Here is a 26,240-nt window from a genome sequence, read left to right as displayed (position 1 = left end):
AATTGGCAGAGCTGAGTCTTAAAACCAGGTCTGAAATCAAAGACCAGAATGTTGTAATGCTTTTCACTTTGATTCATTAATTCCCTTCAGTCGTTTAAGCAATCTATAATCCTCCTAATTTTATCCTTTTTTTGGACCGCAATGAAACCGTATTCAAATACTGTGCTAAAAATCAGGGTATTCTTTCTTAAGGTCCTCTCATAATTTACCAATTCCAATGAAAAAGAGATGCGGTTTGCCATTCTTCAGGGGAATCCATGATGGTTTAGTGATCCTCATGCTAATCGAACATTTCCCACTATTGCTGAAAACCTTCTGTGGCTACACTGGGTTATAATTGGGATTTGTGTTGAGTGACAGAATGGTCAAAATAATTGTGACTTAAACCAGGAAGAAATTGCTCTGTCATGTAAAACACATTCAGGGGCAAGCAGTCAGCACAGCTTCCCTCAGTGTCATCAGACGCTTGGGCTCCTTCCATGTTGTTACTCCATCATCCCTAGTGTGTGGCATTACCTCAAAGACCAAGGGAGCTTCTAGAGTTCTACTAATCACATGTGCATTCCAGCCAGCAGGGAGGAAGGAGGGCAAGTACACTTCAAAGCAATTTGCACACAAACCTTTTGATGACATCCTTTTGGTTGAGTACTTTGTAAGTGGCTCCACTTAACTACAAGGGAAACTGGTGAATGTGGTCTCTTGCGGATGCCTAGTGGCAAACAGCAGTCTCTGCTACAGTGACCTCATTGCATCCTGAAATCCTGTTTGAGTCTTCACATTATACTGTGTAAAATTTCAAAATGGCAGGTGTCTTCTCCAGCAACAGGCACAGAGACAGACATAGTTTAGATGCTCTGTCATTTGTTCAACAAACAGCCTAGTTTTTATTTCCTGATGAAATTTTAAAAGTGGTTTAAAAATCAATGATTAGGTATACCTCTAAGAAATGTACTTGAAAAGTTGTGTGTAAAATCCGATTTTGTATTTAAATCTTATTTCTCCCTTGACTTCCAATACATTAGGGCATGTATTTCTATGGGGAGAAGTGAGGAAAAGGAACTTAAAGTTACAAAACACAGGTAAAATCCCAAAGCAACAAAAGTGAAAAGAAGTGTAACAGATGTAAGCATTGGAGGTTTAAGAGAAATAAAATCCCCACAAAATCAAACCTAATTCTAAATTTTAAGCCGGAATAAAAATGTCACAAAAGCCACCAAATCAAACTACTACAGTAGGTAGTTTGAACAAATAGTTTAAGTACAGCATAATGGTTAAGAACTAGGCTTTGGAACCAAGTTATAATCCTGGCTCTTCCTGTTATTAGCTGCTACCACTACCAGTTAATCCCCAAGCTAAAATTCTGCCACTTGAAAAATGATATTCTTTCAGAATTATTCCAATGAGGAAATGAGAGTATGTGCAAAATACTTAATAGAAGGTCTCATGCAAGGAAATATTCTATGTATACTAATACCATTCTCATGATACATTTTATTTATTCTCCCTTCTCTCTAAAATTAAGTACTTCTTAGAAATAAAATTTATATTAAAAAGACTAGCCTTTTTGTTTTTACCCTTCCAGCCTCGGAAGCAGATTGATTATAGCTTCAGGGCTGGTCATATACATATTAAAAAAAAATTCAGATACTGATAAATGATCCCATTCTATTAAAAAAAATTCATTTATAGCAGTGAACATCAAAATCAATCTCTACTTCATATATTTAGCAAAATAAAAATTTTGGCTCTATTATCATAATAGGTGCTTAGGCAATTTGCATTTATGATACTAATACCCGATTGTTTAACTCAGAGAGGGAAGGCAGGAGACCAGTTTACACCAGTAAACAGCTATTTCTAAATGTAGTCCTTACTATCATCCTTTTGCCCTGTTCTTGGCTCCTCAGAGTGTGAATTCTCACCTTTTCTTCTATGTAGCATATTGTATTGGGACACACACACACATCTATCTAAAATTGGTACTTCTCGAAAAACATGTAATTAGTTCTTTACAAGACTGTGAGCCCCTCTAATGTGGGCACAAGATCTTGAGTCCCTAGTATCTTTCCCAGGTTATAGAACTCACTTTAGCGGTGCCTGGCTGGCTCAGTCTGGCTTTGGCTCAAGTTATGATCTCACGGTTCGTGAGTTCAAGCCCCATGTCGGGCTCTGTGCCAACAGCTTGGAGCCTGCTTCATTCTGTCTCCCCATCTCTCTGCCCCTCCCCTTCTTGCATTCTCACCCTCAAAGATAAATAAACATTAAAAACAAAATCTAAGCTAACTGGCTTTCAGGTAGACCTTTGATCTTGTTTCGCCCAACAAGACTAAATGAGGGGTTGGAGGGTGAGGAGGGAGTGTCTAATAGGAGATTCCGGTAAGGATTTTTTTTTTTTTTTTTTTTTTGGTACAAGGCTGGGAGTTGCTTTTACCACCTTGTTTGGGATGTATGCAGATATAAAACTTGGAGGTATGGCAGTTACCTTGTGACCATGACCCAATAGACACGGAAAAGCAAAGCTGAAGATAATGCAACAGAAACCGAGTTCTTAAGAGTTCAACATTTTTTAGAACATTGAGCCACTGAATGAGACCCTGAACCTCCTATCTTCAAAATTAAGCTAAATGTCTTTATGGTTCAAGCCAGTGTTAGGTTTCCTGTTATGCGCAGCCCAAAGCACCTCAGATACACAGTATTTTTCCCCCAGATTTTATCAGTTCACTATATCCACTAGTTGTTTTGTTTACCTGCTCTTATTAAAACAACTTTTTGTTACTGAGAATCCTAACACACCTATTTTTTAAGTCAACATCTAGGTAGTTCATTACCTTTATTTAAGTGCAGATTGCCTTTCTTAGGATTAGTTTCATTTTCTTCAAGTACTTTACAATTTTGGTTTGTAGGCTCATTTTGTGTAGGAGTCTTCCTGCTTTTCCCTCTCCCATTCTCAATCACTACTCTCTTCTTTCCTTTTATAATTGCTTCTACCACCTGCCCAGTCATGGCTACAGTCCTGTAGTGCTGGTGGGGCCGTCACAGATCACACGGATGAACAGCCTGTTTGGCTCAGGTCCCAGCTACAATATAAGTTATATAGCCACAGGCACTGGTTGTTGATGCAGTTATTTCAAAAGAGTGTGGAAACTCCATCTCAGACCCTGGTTTCATTACTCTGTAGGAGTTAGGAGTTGAAATGTCTTTCTTCTTCTTCCTTTTTTGAGTTGAAATTTCTGTATGCTTCTTTCTGATTCCATACCTACAGCTCAGGTTCCAGTTTACAAGTTCAGTGTGTTTTGTATTTCTGGCTCACCAAAATGTCGATGCTGCTTTGGGCACACTTGTGCTTTAGAATTTTCTCCACTTTTTTCCTACTATACTTCTATTCAAAGCTTCAAAAATATACATACCTAGGTACTCCACAGACTAGCACTTTAAAGCAAACATTATGTGAACCAGCAAAAGCAAAGATGTTTGGGGATAACATAAAGCTCCGTGCCATTTACCACTCATCAGTAATAAATCCTAAGTGAATAGCAGAATTCTGATGAATAAAATGAGACCTGTGTATCCTGTTGGATTAATAACAGAGAGAAGATTAGCAGCCCTGTTCAGCCTTGTGCTGATTTTTATCCATTTCTATGAATTTCATGAGATCTAAGGAAGAATGGCATCAGGTCTGTTTGAAAACGGCACACTGCCTATGTAAGATGGATCCCACAAATCACCTTAAGACCCAGTCAGTTTAATATAAAATGTTTTTAATTGTTTTTGAAAACATTTAAAAAACAATTTTTGAGCACTTTCAATAAAAAAAGAGAACTGAAATGCTACTGCAATATTCAACTACTGGAGTTTCAGCAGGTACAACAGACAACAAAACACTGGGGAAATCTGACTTTTTGCACTAAATGAAAACATGAAACAGGGCTTGTTTTTTGTCATTTATGGTGTAGTAAAGCACATTATAGTACAAGACTATTATATGAACCTCAGATGCACTGCACAAAAAAAAAAAAAAAACACTTTCCTTCTTTTCAGTTCAAAAGTCAGTGCTTATTGCAATTATATGCAAAATTATTTACTTCATGAAGTCTTATCATGATAAACAGTATGAAAAATGTTTTAAACATGAAAACAATGAAAATAATCTGAGAAAAGAACATATTCAACAATAACTAAGCAGAATTAGTCAACATAAAAAAGTAAATAACTCGTGAATAACTATGCTTGCCTGGTTAACACTGAACCAGTTTCAATACAGCCAAGAAAAAAAAAAAGTGGTTACAGGAATACCTAGTACTGTACAAGATAAGTCAATAACACTCATGCACATTTTGTGATCATGTATTAACATGGTGAAGCAAACTAAACTTAATTCTTCCTGCTGTAATATTCTCATGTAAGAGAATAAGAAATAGAAATATCTCATTGAGATCAATGCACATTGCTACATAAGACAATTTTATCTGTCACTTTGATGACATTTTGTCTTTTCATAATGAAACACATTTAAAAAGTTTAATCTGTGGACTGTATTGGTTGCATTTATCCTAAGAGATGTGCCTACCACAGGTTCAACAAATTTAGTGCAATATATGAACCCCAGAAAGTTTGCTGGACGAATTCAGCCAAATTTAAAGTGTTTGCTGCAATACTGTACAGAGGGTTAAAAATCCTCCAGTCTTTATATTTTTATAAAAAAAGATTTCCATTATTTTTATATTAGTAGGAAGCTAATAATGTAAACAAGGGATTAGAATGGCCTCAAAATCTCCTTTTCAGAGTATCTCATCTAGAAAGGCTCCCATCATTTGTTAAAAGAAATCACACAGTTTCCTTTGGGTATTGCATACTTTGGTGTGCAGTAGTGCTGTGTCTCAATGTACAGTGAAGAAATAATTAGCATCAAGAAAAAATACCTAACAGATCATTAAATCAAATAACAGCAAACACACACAAACGCCAATAACTAGGACATATCAGTATATAAACCTCTGAGCCAACCCTAGCACCGTTTATTTATCAAAATATGTTAATACCCTACCTTGCAAATTTATTGAGCAATGAAACCTTATTAAATTAAACCCTTCATCACATTTGTTAAATATTCATTGATTGTAGTCTTCTTATTGGCTTGCTAATTAAGGTAAAGGAAAGCTTAGCTAGGCTCAAAGTAGCATAGCAATGGTTTAATGTTAGCTTTAAAAACTTAATGGCAATTTTGAAATCTATTTGAAAGAAATCCTAAATTCACTCAAACGGAGCGGACTAGTGAGCAGATTTGTGTCAACAAGAAATTCATAAATAATTACTCATAAAACAAAATGGGAGCCAAACAGAGAAACATTTTAAAACAAATCCTGAGTGCTTCTTTTGCAATTGTGGTTATCACAATAAATAAATTAAGCATGTAATAAAATGCTCCTCTTCTTCAAGTACTATTGATGTCCCCTTTAGCAGAGACATAAAGATTTGTGGCTTCAGACCTTAGGTGGCGAAATGTTTGCTTGTTTGTTTGTTTGTTTTTTATGTCATCTCCTTCCTGTTTATTTGGATCCCATGATCAACGTGTATTACTATATTCAGGAGTGAAGGAGTCAGTCACTAAATTGAGGACTTAAGAATATTATAATTAAAAAACTTCAAATTAAATCTTAAGTAGAATTTTAATATGTGCAGGTAGCCGTTGTGATAGAAGTAAGAAAATGCTTTTATTCTTTCTAAATTCCCCTATCTCAATTTCCAAACAATAAAACATAAAATGTTTTTCTAACACGCTTGTATTTATCCTAGTAATAGATTCTACAATGTTTGGAGTTCTCGTGTGTGCGTATGCACTCACACGTGTATGTAGGTCTCTGTGTGTGTGCTGGCTCCATACTGAAATTAAATTTTAAAATAAGACTAATGCAAAGTTACAAATATAAATGGCTACTAGTTTTTCCTCTTAAAAATTTTAGTGCAGCTTTTGCTTTCCTTAAATTAACATTTAATTTTCCATTATTTTCTCCTATTTAAGCCCTTCAAAATGCAGGTGCAAATGGTACTGAAGTCCCAGAAAGCCCTACGGAGATTTTGTTCATTCTACAGTAGCTCTATGCTTCAAGCCTAAATACCGATAATAACCTGAATATTATCCCTGTTTCAAGGAAGACCTTCTTCTCTACAATTTACCTTAGCTATGATTTCATATCTAAAAGATAATGCCAACAACAACAAAAAAATAGCCTATACCTAAAATCAATGGTTTCCTCTACATTCTGTGCAGATCAACTGATGAATTAAAATAAACTCACACAAAATAAAGATCTAGACTGCTCTTGTAAAAGCTGGTTAGTCAATTGCTTACTAGCCAACAATGTGATTACATGGGGCGACATTATAAAATTTAAAACCTAATATTTGTTCTCCTACAGCCTACTGTCTTCAGAAACTTGTTAAGAACTGAGGCAAGTCTAACCATTTCCTACTGAAGAAGAAACCACTTCTGCAGCAAACTCTTTTAAAATGTCACAATTAATAGTTAAGTGTTTCTGCTGCGGGAGGCACTTCCATTAAGACAAATACAATACATATGTCTTTAGATACAGTGTGCTACATATTATAAAACACTATTTAACCCAACATTTCAACAGTAGGATGGTCCTTGCTTTCTATCCACTCAAAACCTGATGAAGTCATAGAGCTCATGGATTCACTGCAAATTTGTTGAAATAATGGGTCATTCTTTAATTCTTCCAGTGTAGCTTCATCATCTTGTCCCTGCTGACGCCCTGGATCAAACAGTAGATTTGGGTCTAAAGTGTTCAAATCATTGATGCTGCCTGAGAGCTCAGAAGACAACCTGATATCACTAGAGAAATCAGACGCAGTATTAGTGAGATCAGATGCTACCTGACCTACCAGCTGCTGGTTGGATTGCAAGCTGTCTCCACTCAACAGGTCTTTAACAGTGCTATTGAAATCTAATTGTTGCTCTCCGATTTCTGATTGTGCTTGATTATCTTCAGGAGAAAAACTGATCTGATCGGTGCTATTACTTTTAGTGAGGTAAGATGGTGTTTGGAATTCATAAACAGAAGTGCTGGAATCGATCATATTCTGTGGATTGGCACTAGGAAAAACAGTGGAAGTTTCCAAAATCTGAGTGAGATTCATCCGGGCTGTGTAATTGGAGGGCAGGTTGTTCATGCCCAAACCTCTTACTGCATCATCATTGTCAGAATCAAGTTTACTCAACAAAACACTGGTTATTTTTTTACTGTTTGTTTGCTTCTGAAGAGCATTCGGGAAGGCTGTCTGCATCATGACCGTCAATGGAACTGATTGACTTCTTTGAGCTATGTTGTTGGCACATGCATCTGTGTGAACATTTGTGAAAACGTGAACTTCTGGGGTTACTGGACTTCCAAAGGGGGTCACATTAGATCGGGGGATATTAGATACTGGATACAGGGTGCTTCCACTAAGATTACGTTGGCGATGAACAGCAGGGCTCACACTCCGGCACCTGAAGTTGCTGCTGGCAGATGAATTAGTTCCCTTATTATCAAGAGGGGCAGGGACTGCAAAACCCTCCTGTTTGTTGGTGTTACTTACAGTGGCACCTTGATGCTGCACAGGAGAGACAGGAGTCAAACGACCAAAATGAGTGTCATGATGTCTGGATTGAGACTGGTAAGACTGTCCAGGCACAGCAAAAGCATGAGGTTTCCTGAAACGGTCTTCCACTAGTTCCTGATAGCTTGGGAGAATACCATGGCCAGAAACAGACGAATTACTAACCCCACTATACCCATTATTCATCCATTCAAGCTTGGTTTTGTCAGGGTGTGTGGCCATGGGTCTTTGCATTGGTTTCACAGGACTACTTGAGATAATGCTGGCATCATGATACGCCATACTGGAGCTTATTGGGGTAAATGCAAATGGATTCCTGCATTCAACAGGGCTGGGAGGGACACTACTGCTGCAGTTAGAATGTGGAGTACCAATGGGTGTGTGTCGGCTACTTCCTAAAGCACTATCCACAGGTGTGGTCTGGGCTAGCCTGGAACAAGGGCTCTCCCGGGACAGACTCTGAGACCCAGCAATCATTTCAGATGTTGGAGTTGGGGTTGGGGTTGGGGTGGGCGTTGGAGTAGGAGTGGGTGTGGGTGTGTGGATCGGAGTGCCATTGCTATGGATTGGATGGTAGAAGTGGGTACTGGAGGCATGAGATGACATTGGAGCTCCTGGAGTTACTGACTGACTCTGAAGGGCCATTCCCAAACAGTTACCATAAGAATGAGAATTGTTCATTGATATCTGCTGCTCCATAAGCACCAGCTCTTCCACAATACTATCTTGTGTAAGCTCATCATCAAAAGGAAAGTAGCTTTCATTTGTCTGGGAAACAGAAGGCTCAAACTCTTTCAGTTCAGACTGTAGAGGTAACTGATCTGAAGACTGTGCTTGTATTTGATTCAAAGAAGATTCTTGTATCTGGCTATGCAGCTGCTGGGTGTATGTATCCTGTGGCATTCCTTCTAATTCCCAAACAGATTTCTCTAAGTCATTGATATCAGAGTGCTCAGGAATTGTCATAACACTGATATCTTGTTGTTGTTCACAGCCGGCAGATATAAACTCAGAATCCTTACTGACCTGTTGCCATTCGTTTGAATTAAAGCTGCCATCTGGTTTTGAATCACTGTCCAAAAGAAAGACATTCCCTTCAAGTTTTACTTTGATATCTGGAGATGATGATGGTGTTTGCTGTTCGGAAGCTGAATCACTAGCAATGAGAGCAGAATTCAAGGGTCGATTTGCCACTATGTGTGAATTGACATTTATTGATACCTTGCTAGGAATCTGAGCACCGGCTGTTGAACTTTCTATTTTCCCTGAATGTGGAACCTTTTGGTCCTTCTCAACACTGCCTGGTTTCTGACCTTCTATGATAACTGTAGAAAGCTGTTCCACAATTGGTTTCTTTATGGGAGGCACCTGGGACTCTTGCAATGCAGAAGACAGTCGCTTTCTTGGACTTTTAGTGCATAATTTAGGGTCTTTATTTATTGAGTCACCATTAGCTGGTGAGCTGGTGCTGGTGAAAGTTAAGTTCTGAGTGGCAACTGAGAGAGTGATAGTGCTTTGATTATTGCCTGTTGAAGTGCCTGGCGGAATTTCATTACAGCGACTTTTACATTTGGTCCTCTGGTCACAGACCTTAGTTGCTTTTACTTCAGTGACACCTTCATTTGAAGGTTTTTGCACTACTCCATCTGTATTACTTTTCTGCCCCAAAAGGGCACTAGGTGTTGTTTTGGGAGCTTTTGTCCCATCAGAGTTCTCTTGGCACTGTGCAGGATGCTCATCTGATGATGCTTCAGGTTCCATTTTGACTTCCACAGCAGATGATCCCCCGGTGCTGCTGGTCCTAGATCCAGGAGACTGAAGTGATACGACAGAACCATTCTTGATCTGTGGAATGGTCCTTGATTCTTCTGTTGTTCCTGTAGCACTGTTTACTGAGGCAGAATGTTTAAGAGGGGCACTACCGTTGCTGGGTGTGAGAGATATTGCTGTCATTTTCACCACATTTAGAGAACTCATGTGTGAAGTGGGCACAACAGCGGTTTTGATGGGACTGCTAGTAAAGAGGACAGTAGTCGGGGAGCGAATGGTGAGTGCACTGCTGTTAGCTGGTTTGGGTAAGATCTGAGGGTAGCGGTGCCGGGCAGAACGATCCCCACCAGGACTGGCTGGAACGTTCTGAGGAGTCTTTGGTGCCTGTTTCACAGACTGCATGTGCTGAGTGACCACTTGTACATTGAGGGGGAGAACTTTGCCGTCAGAAGAACTCATTGGGCTTGGTGAAGTTACCAATTGCCTGGTTCGCTGGACCTGTTAAAAGGTGGAAAACAAAAAAGTCAGATTTAACGAGTCTAGGATATAAACAGCAATTCACGTATCTGTATAGTATGAAGGCATTAATAAATGTAATGCTAAGAAAAAAAAACAAAACAGTTCCTTTCTTAGACGAGAGTGCTATATATGTATGATGTTAGACCAGTATCAGACACAGAAATATTATAAAAAATGCAACACAGTGCAATATAGCTATCAAATAAAAATATGTAAGAAAAACAATAAGATACTTTTCAATAAACAAGACTAAAAACTTCACATTTGTGATGAATACTTGCCAAAATAATCATTTTTAAGGAGGTGACAGGAAGAGATGACAAAATCTTGAAGAAACATGCAACTATAAAGGTATCTACCTTTGGGCCAAGAAAACGACTCACTCATGGGGGAACTGTCCTGTAAATGCATCTACCTTGGACATTAGTAATTAAATCACTGTGGATAAGGTCTCAGATAAAACTTCCTCCACAAATTTTCTCTACAGTGAATAGCACAAGAGTATGCTTACCAGGTATACCACGTTTTAATGACATGATAATGATGATGATAAGAAAAATTTGATAAAATATCTCAATAATACCATCAATAATAACATAAAATACCACTTTGTTGTAGCATGATGCACTCTCATTTAAAAAAATTTTTTTTTAATGTTTATTTATTACTGAGAGACAGAGAAAGACAGAGCATGAGCATGGGAGGGGCAGCGAGAGGGGGAGACACAGAACCCGAAGCAGGCTCCAGGCTCTGAGCTGTCAGCACAGAGCCTGACATGGGGCTCGAACTCACAAACCGCAAGATCATGACCTGGACCTGGACGCTTAACCGACTGAGCCACCCAGGCACCCCATGCACTCTCATTTTAAAAGCCCCTTTATCATAACCTCAGTTATGTGAGATAGAAGACTATAATCTCTATTTGTTAATAAGGAAACGGTCTCAGAATAGCTAAGGGAGACTTGTCCAAGGCCCTATGTCCAGCAAGCCATAGCCATAAGTCTACATTAAAGCTTATCAATATGTATTACAACTTTGCTCCATTTGAATGTTAAAAAGAAGAAGAGTTTAAACCAAAAACCAAAAAAAGTTTGCAACTGATCATCTTGGCTTAGCTAGGGATGAACCAATTCTGAAAACGACTCCTCTTTAACATAAAGCTCTGACTGGTTATGTGTGCATACTGTGCATGTCTTGAATCTCTGTATTTTCACTTATGTTCATTATATACCTTGCTTTGTAATCAACATGGTATACTGTGACTCAAAGACAAATGACTGAAGCTGAATATGTTTGTGCTCACAAAATCAATTTGTACTGAATCTATACCTGTAATTGCCTCCTTCTTATGTACCATTTTTTTTAAGTTTCTTTGTTTATTTTTTTACCGAGAGAGAGAGAGAGAGAGAGAGAGAGAGAGAGAGCGCGAGAGCATAGGGGAGGGGGAGAGAGAGAGGGAAAGACAGAGAATCCCAAGATCCCAACCAGGCTTCACGCTGTCAGTGTGGAGCCTGACACGGGGCTTGATCTAAGGAACTGAGAGATCATGACCTGAGCCAAAACCAACAGTCAGATGTGTAACCAATTGAGCCACCTAGGCACCGCTCATGTGCCCCTTTTAATTAAACAAATGATCTCCCACCATCCCAGTGAGGTCAAACACTTATTTAATGATATTACCGGAATGGGACTAGGGACAGCTGCCACAACGATACCAATAGGCTGAGGAGAAAGGATTGCAGGATTTCCATTAGAAAGATTAGTCACTCCATTGGTTGTAGCGCCTTCTGGTTTTTTTGCTGAGGATTCTCCTGGCAAAGGGGACTGTAGTTTTTGTTCTTGCTGCTTCTTCTGAATTTTCCGTTGCAATTGCTGTTTAGCATCAATAGGAGAAGGCAAAGTCTTCACCTGAGGCTGAAAAGAATTACTCTCAGCTGTAGGTATAAAAGCAGACGGCTGGGTAATTCCTTTAATTCCTGAAAATAAACAGAAAAGAAAGCTAAAATAAATACTCTGTTTTATAGAAGGCAGTTACAACTCAATTTCTTTGAATATGTAGCCATCTACTGGACAAAGCAACCAAAACCAGCAAATTTTAACTCACAATCTCTTAATAAAACATAAGGGTTACACTTTCAGTTTGTAAGCATTTGTCAGTACTGTTTTCACTGACACCTTAAAATATGGTTCAAATGAGGTGACAGTTTCAATTAAATCAGCAATAACAAGATGAAGGTTTTGAAAAGAGTAGTAGCTATGACATAAATATGCAGAAGCTAAGATAAATGCCAAGGGAGCAGGTTTCGCATTTTATCAGATGTCAGAAATTTCCTTCCACCTTCTCTAATTAGAAATTCATGCATTTTCATGATTTAAATATTCAGCCTACAAGGGGTATTCAATAAATATTTGCTGAAACCGTTCATATTTAGAAAAATGTGTACAGGGAAAACAAGTCTTTAATTCTACCAGAAATTTACAAAAAGAGGGACTATTTTAACTGTTACTATACAATTATTCCAGTATGACATAGGAGAAATAAGCAGAGCTTCTGAATAAAACTGAGGTTAAGATATTTTGAAAAAGTGTCACTGAGAAAACTTTTTAAAGCAGTAGTAACAGCAACAGTGAGAAAAGACGAATGATAAACCAAGCAAGAGATAAATTTTAAGTTAAGGACTGATGATGTGATACAGTTAATTTTTTAAAAAGCTCTTTTCATATTTAGGGTGTAGCATTACAATCATTAGAAACTAAGCTGTGGTTGGTAAAAACAGCAGAGAGCAAAGGGGAGGACCACGCCATCCTGCTGGTACACCTTGCCTTTCCTTTCCCCAGCCGAGTTTCTGCTTTTCATCAACAATTTGGGGAGGGGGAACAGGTCGGAGAAAAAGAAGTGACTGTAAACTTTTTCCCACATGCTCACTCCTCAAAAATCCCTCATCTTTTGATCACCTTAGTGCCAATTTTTCCTCTTCAAATCCATCTCAGACTGTACTGCTCCCTCTTGGCCCCCAGCCTCAGCTCTGGCTTCTCAGCACCTGCACCCAAAAGCCTCTGCCAATGGCTCAAAGCTCAGATGTCTCCCTCCTGCCAGGGTTTCTGGACAGGAATGATTTCCAAGCAGCTGACTTACAAAAAGGACATTTGTAACACAACCTGTTCTTAATATGGAGACTATTTTTATAAAAAACCAAATTCACCTTCAAACGATTGAACATTAATCACTACCAAAGGTATTAAATTAATTAAATCAAATTAATACCAAAGGTATTAAAAAATATGGCAGTGGCTGAGAACAAAATTTTAAGAGTCTAAAAATGCTCTGAGTAATGATATAATTAATTGCTAAATTAACAACTTCCCAAGCTATTTTCACAAAGTGAAACATATATTTATACATGAAATTTTCAGTATTTTTGCTTAAAAACACATCTTTCTTTACACTTCTGCTTTAAAAAATCATTCATCCCATCATTCACCACTTCTCTCAGTCAGACTTTGTGAAAATAAGGAAGGAAGAAACGTTTCATGTTCCATGATACCTACCAAGTCCTCAGCTTATTAAAGTACTTATCTGGGTATCAGTAGAGGCAGGAGAAAGAGAACACGGAAAGTTGAAGGGCCCATTATCTTTTAAAACTTCATTTTGCCCGAAGAAGACAGTATAGTAACGTAGCCAACCTGGGCTGTGAGACCTGACAAATCAGAATTCAGATCCTGGTCCCACTACTTATCTGGCAATGGACAAAATTACTTAACCTTCTTAAACCTGTTTCCTGATCTGTAAAGTGGGAATGAATATCACGTGCCTCCCAGGACTGCTGGAGGGAAGAAATGAGGTAACATATATAAGCTACCTAGCTAGGTAAGGCTACCCAAGCACTCTCCTGCTCATATGTAAGCGAACAGATTTAAGTCACAGTTTACAATCTAGACAGAGAGAATCATGACAAAGCTCCGGTAAGAGATTATTTTGAAGTGAGTCCTCAATTGACAATAAAATGAAAGGACAGAACACCCCTCCCCCAAATATGTAAATCTTCTGATAAACATATTATACACCCCTCCCCCAAATATGTAAATCTTCTGATAAACATAAACTGAAAGGAAGACAATTGTTAAAACTATTAAAATTTTTAAAAAGTGAAGTTATTTAAGGAACTGTAATTCTGGCTGGGATGAATCTATTGTAGATTTAAAATTGTTTACACTTAACAATCAGAAGAATCATCTCTGGAAAACAAGTTTCACATTAATATATTTTTCGCAGAAATTATAATTTCCTAGAGTAATAACAACTTAGACTTTTCCTTAAGTTTATAAGGTATGACTGAAATGAGATATTTAAAAATTGCATCAAAACAGATACTTTGTTACTAATTTAGGAAAGAGTCATTTATTCCAATACTTCCTAAAACTGTCAAATGAAAAAATCCCTATTTAAACAAAAATACTCATTTGAATATATATTTTTAAAAAATCACTTTTGCTATTTTATAATAACGCTACTATCATTTTATAATTTATATATTTTATAAAATTTAATAATATTTTATAATAACCTAAGTATTAGTTTCTAAAGGAATCTAGCAAGTCATTTAAAACATTTAATCTTATCTAATATTTATTAATTTAGACACACATATACTTAAAAGTACATATTCTTTGAATTTTAAAATAGCAATAAAAATATTAATGGAATATCAACCGGGAAATCTTGAAAGTTTCACGTTTCAGCAGGGAAACGTACTATAGAAAAATAAACTATAGCTTTAAGCTTTACAATGAAATGACTATAATTACTACTATTTTTGTTGGCTCAACAAATCCATCTGAACTTAGTGCTAAGTTAAGTGACAGTAAACTCATACAAACACTAAAAACACAAAGAAGTCCTCTGGTGAAACTCTTCTTTTGCTATCAACTCTAAAATATAGTAATATCTGTCAGTTTTAGCTTATTAACGGTAATTTTGTACCTGGTGGTGCTGCTGCCATTACTGTTAGAGCTGCCATCGACTTAGTGCCTATATAATGACTTTTTATAAGGAAGCGGGCTAATTCCAAGACCGTGTCAAATGGCTGGCTTAACACTTTCTGGGCCCATTCACACACAAGACGGCAAGCAGAAGAGATAACTTCCTCATCAATATTTTGAAGCTGCCCAGAAGGTTCAGCTCCTTCCAACTAAATGAAGGAAAAAGGAAAAGTTAATATAAAAGAAAACTCAGAGAAATTAAACTGAAGCACATCGAAGACATGTATTCTTAATTAGAAGACGCAATCTATATCTGTCGGGTCAAAGTCATATAAAATGCCCTGCTGGCAGGCATGTAAGAGCCTTGCAAAGAAGAGGCCTATCTCTATCCCCACCAGGGCACAGTTACCAGCAGCACTATGAATACAACATTTAAATGGTTGTTAAACATATATGAAGGCTAAGAGATATTGTGAATCTTTCTAAAAGCCTCTTCTGACATCAATAAAACAAACTATGCCACTAGCTATATATTTTGTCTTCTTTATACTTTTGGCCACCCCAAGTCTTTTGTACACCAAGGTGGTATTAGATAAATATATAAGTAAATCAAAAAGGAAAAAAAAAGACATTCATACTATATATATATATATATTATCCCACACCTTAATCTCTCCTCTTGACAATATACCTATTGTCAATATATGTCATGGATGTATCTAGAAACCAGTTTAGATTTTTGTTACCCCTGATTTCATGAGCCATGTTGTCACAGTCAGATATTTTAACATTTTTCAGCCACTGTTAAATTTTTTGTCTTACATATTTTGTAAAAGGCATAGTTCCTGGTCCCTGGTTTTATCAAAAGGAGACTATGCAGTATGCTTTTCAATGCTGAAAATAAGGCATGACTCTACTTAGTAAAAAGAAAAGGCAGAATTCTTACCCCATCTCCAGTTTTGTGAAAATCAAGATTGGGCAGTGTTGGCATGTGAACAAAGGCTTTTTTCCTTAGTCCACTGTAGCAATATGTAATAAACAGTTAAGGTCTAAAGCATTCTAAATTAAATGAACTGCTTATATAATTAGCATTTGAGAAGTAGCCATACATAAGAATACAATCAACATGAGATAACAACTACTTTCAGAGTTCTTCGGTAAGAGCAACCATAATATTATAAACTCAGGACACTTTCACTCTTTTCAAACTGAAATAGTCTGCAGAATGTTACTGTCTTAAATGAAACAAAATGATTTTCATCTGTTATAAATTTTATGAATAAATGTTCCTAATAGGCTGTGCCAACCACCAGCAACAAACAGGTCAGAAGGAAAGGAATATCCAGATGGAAACCTGGCACACCAGAGGGAAACTTTAGCCCAGGGCACTGGGACAAAAACAACTCTTAAAGAGTGTCACAAGGGCTTTAACCTTTTCAGTTCTTTTTCCACTGAAACACACAGGATTATCACCTGTAACATGCCAAAGACCCATCAAGACATTTTTGTTTGTACACAGGGAACAATGATGGGTCATGCAACAAGTGGCTAGAGAACGCCTGGAGCAGTGCCCCTTCCCTCCCCTTTCCTCTCATCTCCACAGGAGTGAGTGAGCTTCTGTGCTTTGAAAAAGACCAAGGGCTAAGTAATGAGAAATAATGTTTTTCGAATACAGAGACCCTCTATTTTACAATCTTCTTCCAAGAGAAGGAAAGACTTTAATAAGTTCTTAATCTTCATTTCCTTCTGTTTGCTACTAAGCATTTCTCTGTCACAAGAGGGACATCTTGTATGCTCTGGCTTTAATTTTAATATGGCTTTAAATGGTTGGCTGAAAAATACTTTAAAGAGACTATAATCTTCCAGTACAAATTCCACAAGAATTTTTCTTGAATGTTGTACATTCTGCCAAGAAGATCCCTACGTTTCAAAATTACAGGAAGAAGACAGCTAACATCTTTCTCCACTTTTATTGATATGACTTACTACTGCTGCACTCTGGCATGTCTCAGTTAATTCTTATTACTGAAGAAAAGGAGATCAGACCAGTAAGAACACACGAGAATGACAGAACAAGGTGAAATCTATCAAAATCCTAAAACCACTATTTGTTATTTCTCTGGCAGTCTGATATATAGCCAGGAAAATAATGTTTGCAATTATTCTACTAAGAGCTTTAGAGTTGTTTGTATCTGTTGACTTAAATTTATTTCTAAATATAGTTGCTAGTTGAACTACAACAGCAGATGTTCTGTAATAAGTGATTACTAAAGAGATCACTAAAAAAACCATTCTGGTAAAGGATATTTAGATTTGCCTCTTGTGCCCAGGCGACGTGCCTTCATGTTTGGAAAGACATTTTTCATGATCTTTCCAAAATCAGCAGCACTTAATGGATGGTAACCAAGATTGTCGCAATAGCTCCTGCAAAAGAAGGAGGTACCAATTTAGAGCAAAAAAAATCAGAATACATAGGACAGTGCTATTTCAATACAATTTGACTACTCTGACAAAATAAAAAACCACATCTTCAAGTCATTCACCACAATTTTCATTGATTGTTCTTTGGAGGCTAACTCAGGTTTAGTTAGCTTGTTTCATCCTCAGGGTATACAATACCACTGCTTTCAACAGCATACAAAAAACTTGTAGTAAGAGATACTGGTGGTACAAAGCTTTCCAATTACAATCCAACCCTGCACTCTGAAATGAGCATATCCAGCTCAACCAGTAGGACTCGACATTTCCACATATGTATCAAGTTAATATATAGGGAGATAATTCCCAATATACACATTATGTAAGTCAGACATCAGAAACAAAACTATATGGCTTAAAAGAGAAACATGATATATTAGACCTAAAAGGGACTTTAGGGATCATCTATACCAACACTCTCATTTTACTGATAAGGGGAAAAAAAATGAAGGCACAGAGAAATTCCAAGGTCCAGTGTTCTCTCTTCACCCCTACCACTTTTATTATTGCCAGGAAAAAAGTACTTTGTAAGGCAGTAACTTCAAGTGGGAACAGGGAAACAAGCCAAGTCTTAACTACTACTGGAATCAGGTATTCTGTTTTTCTCTAGACCTGCCAGTCATAGGTACAAAGCCAATCCCTTCTCTACCAGTTCAGCAGCAGGTCAAGGCCCACATCTTGTCCTGGCTACCAAAGTCTTCCTCATAACTGCTGGCCTCTGAGAGAACCATTACCTGAGAAACACCAAAGAGGAAGTCAGAGGAATTCCAAAGTAATCCCATCAAATTTCCCCACCTCACCCCTAATTTCAGCATGGACCAGAGCAGCTTCCTGATGAAGCCATGCAGCTAAGAGCCAAAAAGAGATTTAGGAAGAAGAAACAAAGGAAAACAACTGGAAGGACTGTGAACAGGGTATAATGTTAACTGGGACTTCAGTTCTTGTAAACTGCTGAATACACTGGCAACATTCCTAAAGTGACCTGAATTTAAGAAGCCAAACTGGGAGAGATTTAATATGTTATATTTAACTTGAGACTACATGTTACACTCTGAGTGGTTCAGGGGTCAGGTTTAAGGTACAAAATGAAGAGGTGACTATTTTGGGGTGCTGACAATTTAAATGAACTGCATCAAATCATAACCATTCCAGTAGCAAGTTAAATCAGTTATTTTTATGGTTTAAATAAGCACAGAAAGAAAATGTAAATGAGGTTGGTTCTTTTGCACCTCAGGGATTTGACATAACCTGAAAAGATTATTTTTCTTATTCTTCAAGTCTCAGCTCAAATGTTATTTCAAAAGTGTCTCTAACAACACTTATCTAAAGCAGCGCTCTCCTGTGACACCCTCACCATATTATCTAAGAGTGTGCTCTGTTTCTTTCCTTTCATGACTTATAATAATTATGTAACAGCTGATTTACTTATCGTTTTTCTCCTCCATTAGGCTATATGTGCAACCAGGGCAGTGACAATATCTATGTGGTTCACCACTGTATTGTCCGCATTAAGAAGATTTAAGAGGTCCCATTAAGTCTTAATATGACATTAAGTACATCATACTTAAAACAAAAAAACCTTAAAGAAACACATAAAAAGGCAATAAAGAAAACACTGCCCACTAGGCTCTTGTGATAGCATTGGCATATATATATGCCTAAAAGAACTGACATCAGATAAAGAAAAGCAGGACAATGAGTCTAATAAGAGATGTAATATATCCACTCTATTCTCCCTCTGGGACTTAAGTTTTCATGTTTTTTTCATTATATTAGTATACCAAAATTTTTTGCTTTGGTGGAAGGGGTGTGTGAAAGGTTGGCAAAGTTAAATATCAAGATGATCAATGCAAAATGTGCTTGTCAAATCCTGAGTGTAACTTTGGAATATGACCACCCCATTTCATGTTTTTTGATTCTTATTTATTCCATTAGAAGAGAGGAATTCCCCTTTAGGAAGATTGATTTTTTTTTTTTTTTTACAATGACCTTATCTTTAGTATACTCTTTAGTGGATAAATAAGTACCTTGTAGACATAAACAGCTCAAATTATTCTTCCTGAATCAAAGAGTAGATAATGTTAAGAATAAAACTGCTTATGATTAAAAATTCTACAGTTGACATCTTATATGTCAAAGAGAACACAGAGAGCCCCAAATTAAAAGCAACCATACTTGAAATAGGTCATAGATTTATTTAATTTTATGAAATCTCAGAACTGGCAATACATTCAGAAGTTGTATGGTTTAATTTCCTGCTGGATGTGAAAATGACCATGCTCATACATGATGGTTACATCAGTATGACAGTGTGAACACTTCCCCTGATAGAGGTGGCCTATTCAATTTTAAGTGGTTCTAATTTTCAAAGAAAAAGAATTTCATTATTAGAGCCCATTCTCCATTGGGAAGACATATTCAATGATTTCACTTTAATCTGAGTAAATATTTTTAGGTTACCTATTCATAATTTTGAAACCAGCTATAGGTTATTCCAGCCCATGTGGAGATTTTGGTTAGTTTCCATCTGGTTTTCCTGGTTCATAATTTTAACTGCAGGTTGATCAGGCAAGATATGGTGTCAGTTAATATCTAACTCAGTGTCAGATTATATTTACCCAACACTTAAAACAGTGGGAAGGAACAATGTTCTGTTCACAGGATAACTAATACCGTAATGCAATTCTTAAAATGAGATTTTTGGGAGGGGGTTTGTTTTTGGTCTCACTCTTTTTTTTTAAAAATATGCTTTTCAATCTTTGAAATTAATCCTAACATTCAGCATAATCATCAACACATCACTCAAAATCCTTGGTAGCAAGTCAATCTTCAATGTTTATTCATATCATTTATAAATTAACTATGTAAGTTACACAATGCTTAAAGGTACAAAAATATAAACTAGTCAAAAATACTAGTGGCAAAAATACAGCCTTAGGATACCTTAACATACCTGGACATTTTTGAGTGATTTGTATGCATTACATTATTTAATTCTCTCAGTGACCTTGAGGCAGGTATTTTTTCACCCCAGCAGAGTTGTTTTTATCGTCTTGTAAGACATGAAGTTTCAAAACCATTATATTATACAGGAACTCCTGTTTTCTTATAGATGTAAAAGAAAATGGCCTTAGCATAATTTATATGAAAACATGTACACATATCTCACCACATGTAAAATATATATACATTATTTATAGTGCCAGAATTCAATAAATGTCAGTTGATAAGGATGGTGATACAGGAGTCTAGTCTCTAAAATGCACTTAAGCTGTCTCACTGCAATAGCACATTACTACCTATAAAAAGTGTGACGCAAAAAAAAAGAAAAGTGTGATACACTACCAGGTAGAAAATCAAGGAAGACAGCATTAGATGTATAGAAAATGTTATAGAGGGGCGCCTGGGTGGCTCAGTCGGTTGAGTGTCCGACTTCGGCTCAGGTCATGATCTCACGGTCTGTGAGTTCGAGCCCCGCATCGGGCTCTGTGCTGACAGCTTAGAGCCTGGAGCCTGCTTCGGATTCTGTGTCTCCCTCTCTCTCTCCCCGTCCCCTGCTCATGCTCTGTCTCTCTCTCTTTCTGTCTCAAAAATAAATAAAAACATTAAAAAAAGTAAAAAAAAAAAAAAAAAAAGAAAATGTTATAGAGCATAACTACTTTACTTCTTTTTTTTTTTCTTTTTTTTTTTTTTTTTTAATTTTTTTTTTTCAATGTGTATTTATTTTTGGGACAGAGAGAGACAGAGCATGAACGGGGGAGGGGCAGAGAGAGAGGGAGACACAGAATCGGAAACAGGCTCCAGGCTCTGAGCCATCAGCCCAGAGCCCGACGCGGGGCTCGAACTCACGGACCGCGAGATCATGACCTGGCTGAAGTCGGACGCTTAACCGACTGCGCCACCCAGGCGTCCCATAACTACTTTACTTCTAAGAAGACAGATTTACTTTGTGTAGCAAAAATTCTGACTGGCACATTCTCAGCTGTGAGCTACAATTCGTGGCATGTTAGTGTCTTCATGAATGATTTCAAGATCCACACTTTTTTATTTTTAATTTTTTTTAATGTTTATTTTTGATAGAGAGAGAGCATGCGCAAGCAGGGGAGGGGCAGAGACAGAGGGAGACACAGAATCTGCAGCAGGCTCCAGGCTCTCAGATGTCAGTATAGAGGCTGATGTAGGTCTCGAAGTCACAAACCATGGGATCGTGACCTGAGCCAAAGTTGGATGCTAAACCAACTGAGCCACCCAGGTGCCCCTTGATTCATTCTTTTTTTAAAAAACCTTTTGATCCCCTTCACCCATTTTTCCCACCCTCCTGAACCCCTCCCTGCCTTTGGCAATCACTAGTTAGTTCTCTGTATCTACCAACTTTCTTTTATTTTTAAATTTTTAAGATTCCACATATAAGAGAGATGATACGGTATTTGTCTTTCTCTATCTTCACTTAGCATAATGCCCGCAAGCTCCATCCATATTGCCTGAACTGGCAAGATTTCACTTGTTTCTCTAGTGAATAATATTCTTGTGTGTGTATGTACCACAATCTCTTCATCCATTCATCCATCAAAGGACACTTAGGTTGTTTTCATATCTTGGCTATTGTAAATAGTGTTGTGATGAATATGGGGGAGCAGATATCCTTTTGAATTAGTGTTTTCATTTTTGGATAAGTACCTAGAACTGCTAGATCATACGGCAGTTCTATTTTTAACATTTTGAGGAATCTCCATATTATTTTCCATAGTGGCTGCACCAATTTACATTCCCACCAACAGTGCACTAAGAATTCTCTTTTCTTACTACCTCGCCAACACTTGCTATTTCTTGTCCTTTTGAGAACAGCAATTCTTACAGGTGTGAGGTGATACTTCATTATGGTTTTAATTTGCATTTCCCAAATGATTAATGATATTGAGCAACTTTTCATATAACTGTTGGCCACCTGTAGTCTTCTTTGGAAAAATGTCTGTTTAGATCTTCTACCCAGTTTTTAATCAGTTTGCCTTTTGTTATTGGGTTGTATGAATTCTAAATTTTGCATATTTTCCCCTTATGATAGATAGTTTATAAATATTTTCTCATATTCAGTAGGTTGCTCTTGTATTTTGTTGAGTTTCCTTTGTTGTGAAGGAGACTTTTAGTTTGATGTAGTCTCATTTGTATATTTTTCCTTTTATTGCTTTTACTTAAGGTGCCAGATTAAAAAAAAAAAAGATCAAAGCCAAGACCTATATTTTCTTCTAGAAGTTTCACGGTTTCAGGTCTTATGTTCAAGTCTCTAATTACTTTGAGTTGGCTTTTGGGTATGGTCTAAGATAGGAGTCCAGTTTCCATGCTTTGACATGTGGCTGTCCAGTTTTCCCAACACCATTTATTGAAGAGACTGTCCTTATGCCATTGTATATTTTTGGGCTTCCTCTGTCATAAATTAATTGACCATATATGTATGGGTTTATTTCTGAGCTCTCTACTCTGTTCCATGGATCCATTTTTCTGTTTTATGCCAGTACCATAGTGTCTTGATTACTTGTTACTTTGTTAACAGAGTTTGAAATCAGGGAGTGTGATGTCTTCAGCTTTGTTCTTCCATCTCAAGATGATTTTGGCTATTTGGGGCCTTTTGTAGTTCCATACAAATTTTAGGATTCTTTGTTCTATTTCTGTGAAAAATGCCATTGAAAATTTAATAGGGATTGCATTGAATATGTAGATTGCTTTGGGTAGTACAGACATTTTAACAATATTATTTCTTCCAATCCATGAGCATGGAATATCTTTTCATTTGTGTCTTCAATTTTTTCCTTATGTTTTGTAGTTGAGGGTACACAGGTCTTTTATCACTTTAGCAAAATTTATTCCCAGGAATTTACTCTTTCTGATGCAATTATGAATAGGATTGTTTTCTTCTTTCTGATAGTTCATTATTAGTGTCTAGAGACACAACAGATTTTTGTTTATTGATTTTGTAACCTGCAACATTACTGAATTCATTATTAGCTCTAACCGCTCGCTGACCCAGTCTTTAGGGTTTTTGATATATAGTAACACATCATCTGCAAATGTCTTTTCCAAATTGGATGTTTTAAATTTCTTTTTCTTGCCTAATTGCTCTATGACTTTCGATACTATGTTGAAAAGTAGTGAGAGTAGGCATCCACATCTTGTTCCTGATCTTACAGGAAAAGCTTCCAGCAGTTACTGTTGAGTGTGATGTTAGGTGTGGACTTGTCATATATGGCCTTTATTACGTTGAGGTATATTCCCTCAACCCACTTTGTTGAGGGTTTTTATCATGGATATTGAATTCTGTCAAATGCTTATTCTGCATTTACTGAGTTAATCATAGGATTATCTTTCAATTTATTAATGTGGCCTATCACCTGTTGATTGAAGACAGTAAACCACTCTTGTATCCCTGAAATAAATTATTGATAGGTATGTACTTAACTGTCATCTTGTTGATTGTTTTCTGGCTGTTTTTGTAGTTCTTCTCTGTTCTTTTCTTCTTCCCTCACTCTCTTTGTGGTTTTATGGCTTTCTTTAGTGGTATGCTTATACTGCTTTCTCTTTATCATACGAGCATTTAGTATAGGTTTTTGCTTTGTGGTTACCAGAAGGCTTATATATAACAACTTATAGCTACAATAGTCTAAGTTTATAACTCAAGTTTGATTGCATTTTTTTTTCAATTTTATTTTTTTTAACGTTTATTTATTTTTGAGACAGAGAGAGACAGAGCATGAACAGGGGAGGGTCAGAGAGAGAGAGGGAGACACAGAATCTGAAACAGGCTCCAGGCTCTGAGTGGTCAGCACAGAGCCCAACGCAGGGCTCGAACTCACGGACTGTGAGATCATGACCTGAGCCGAAGTCGCCCGCTTAACCAACTGAGCCACCCAGGCGCCCCTTGATCGCATTTTAAAGCTCACCTTCCACATTTTATATTTTTATGTTACATCTTTCTGTCTTATATACATCCTTTCCTAATTATTATAATTAGTTATTTTTACTTTTGTCTTTGAAACTTCACTAGTGATTACTACCTTTTTACTATATATTTACTTTTGCAGTAAGAGTTACTCTTTCATACATTTTCTTGTTATTAGTTTGTGTTTTTTCAGCTTAAAGAAGTCCCTTTAATATTTCTTGTAAGGCCAATTTAGTGGTGATAAAATCCTTTAGCTTTTATTTCTCTGGAAATCTCTTTCTTTATCTTTCCTTCAAGTCTCAAAGATAACTTTGCCAGGTAGAGTATTCTTGGTTGGAAATTTTTTTCTATCAGCACATTGAATATATCCTGCCACTCTCTTCTGGCCTGCAAATTTTCTGCTGATGAATCTGATGATAGTCTTAGGGGGTTCCCCTGTATATAACAAGTTGCTTTTGTCTTGCTGCTTTAAAAATTCTGTCTTTAAACATTTTAATTATAATGTATCTTGGGTGGGTCTCTGAGTTCATCTTAATTTGAACTCTCTGGGCTTCATGGATCTGGGTATGTTTCCTCCTCATATTTGGAAGATTTTCAGCCATTATTTCTTATTTGAAGAAATAAAAGCCGTGTGGCAGATCACTAGTCTTAGGGATCTTGAGACACAAGCCCTGTTGCTTTTCAAACTTAGATACTTTGGGAGCTCATCTCTCAAGTTTAAGTCTTAAAAGTTATGGTGCCCAATGTGGTGTTCAAATCCTTTGCTCCTCATGGAGGAATTCTGGGTTTTGAGTTCCCTCCTGCTTATGGGTCACCTGAGAGTGGGGTTTATGGTGAGACTCTGTTCCAGGCCCTTTTATCTGCTTGGATGTGGTTTTCTTCTCATTTGTCCAATGTGTAGTCATCACTCAGCCAGTCTTTAGTTTTTTTTTAGAGGAAAACTGTTCATATGTAGCTGTAGAGTCGGTGTGCCTGTGGGACAAGGGGAGTTCAGGATCTTCCTACATCACCATCATGTACCATTTTCCTCAGTTATTTTTATTATACATACACATTTTAGAGATGAGAAACTTACATAGAGAGGTAAATCTGGAAAGAATTTAGTTACCCAGCTGATCTTACAGATGGGAAATATTGTTAATTAGTAACTACAAGCAAACTGAATGCTTGGAAGGCAACCAAAATTATGTCATTGAATTTTTTTCTAACATTTATACAGAGAAGTATTTTTTTAACTTTTTTTTTTAAAGTAATCTCTACACCGAACGTGGGTCTCAAACTCACAACCTGAAGATCAAGAGTTGCATGCTGTACTGACTGAGCCAGCCAGACATGCCCAAAGAGAAGAATTTATTAAAAATTACTGATTTTCTACTAAAAGCCCCTTTTCTTAACAAGATCCACACTATTGTTTTGGTGAGGCTTAACATTCATGTATTATAGATGGTAACAAAAGGTAGAGGAATTTAGAGAGGTCCCAGTTATATTGCTGGGTACAGTTATATTGCTTTAAAAGTATTAATCACACAATACATTTGCCAGGTAATCTGAAGACAAATGAGGTAAAAGTAATATGGCCAAATATCTAATTAGCTTGAGCCTTTGAAAAGTGGAACAGTTGTTGAAATTCCCTAATATGTTTAAGGTACAATTAGCTCCTGAGACTCTGGAGAGAAAACTCTTTGAAAGTACCTAAACTTGATCATAAACAGATTTGATTTTTCTTAGTGTTCCACATTCTGGGTAGAACAATATTACACAGCTAAGTCTGAGGCACAAGTGAAGTCTGCTGGGCTCTCGCATTTGGCAAGGACACTTGGAGAACACTGGAGAAGTGCACAGTGCAATGGTTTGCTGTACCAGAGGACAGCAGAGATGGAAAAGGACTGTGTACGTTTGTTAGGTTAGTTATGGTGTCTCTAATCTAAACCCTGGAGAGAAT

At 37.1% G+C, this 26,240-nt stretch overlaps 1 protein-coding gene across 4 annotated transcripts in view; it reads right to left on the bottom strand.

Annotated features, from left to right (window-relative positions):
* Positions 1 to 3,737: 3,737 nt before the first annotated feature.
* RFX7 (regulatory factor X7) overlaps positions 3,738 to 26,240 on the bottom strand; it is a 135,515-nt gene continuing 113,012 nt past the window's right edge. For all 4 annotated transcript variants that reach the window (XM_045449653.1, XM_045449652.1, XM_045449654.1 and 1 more), the window contains 5 exons: positions 17,197 to 17,313; positions 15,836 to 15,920; positions 14,891 to 15,098; positions 11,590 to 11,885; positions 3,738 to 9,888 (listed from right to left, as the gene is read on the bottom strand). In XM_045449653.1, coding sequence (XP_045305609.1) covers positions 6,616 to 9,888; positions 11,590 to 11,885; positions 14,891 to 15,098; positions 15,836 to 15,920; positions 17,197 to 17,313 — 3,979 coding nt within the window. In that variant the 3' untranslated portion in view covers positions 3,738 to 6,615. The remainder of the gene's footprint in view (positions 9,889 to 11,589; positions 11,886 to 14,890; positions 15,099 to 15,835; positions 15,921 to 17,196; positions 17,314 to 26,240) is intronic.

This window comes from Leopardus geoffroyi, chromosome B3 (assembly GCF_018350155.1).
Source record: "Leopardus geoffroyi isolate Oge1 chromosome B3, O.geoffroyi_Oge1_pat1.0, whole genome shotgun sequence".
Lineage (NCBI taxonomy): Eukaryota > Metazoa > Chordata > Mammalia > Carnivora > Felidae > Leopardus > Leopardus geoffroyi.
Note: the sequence above shows the minus strand (reverse complement) of the source record. Positions and strands in the feature narration are given on the sequence as shown.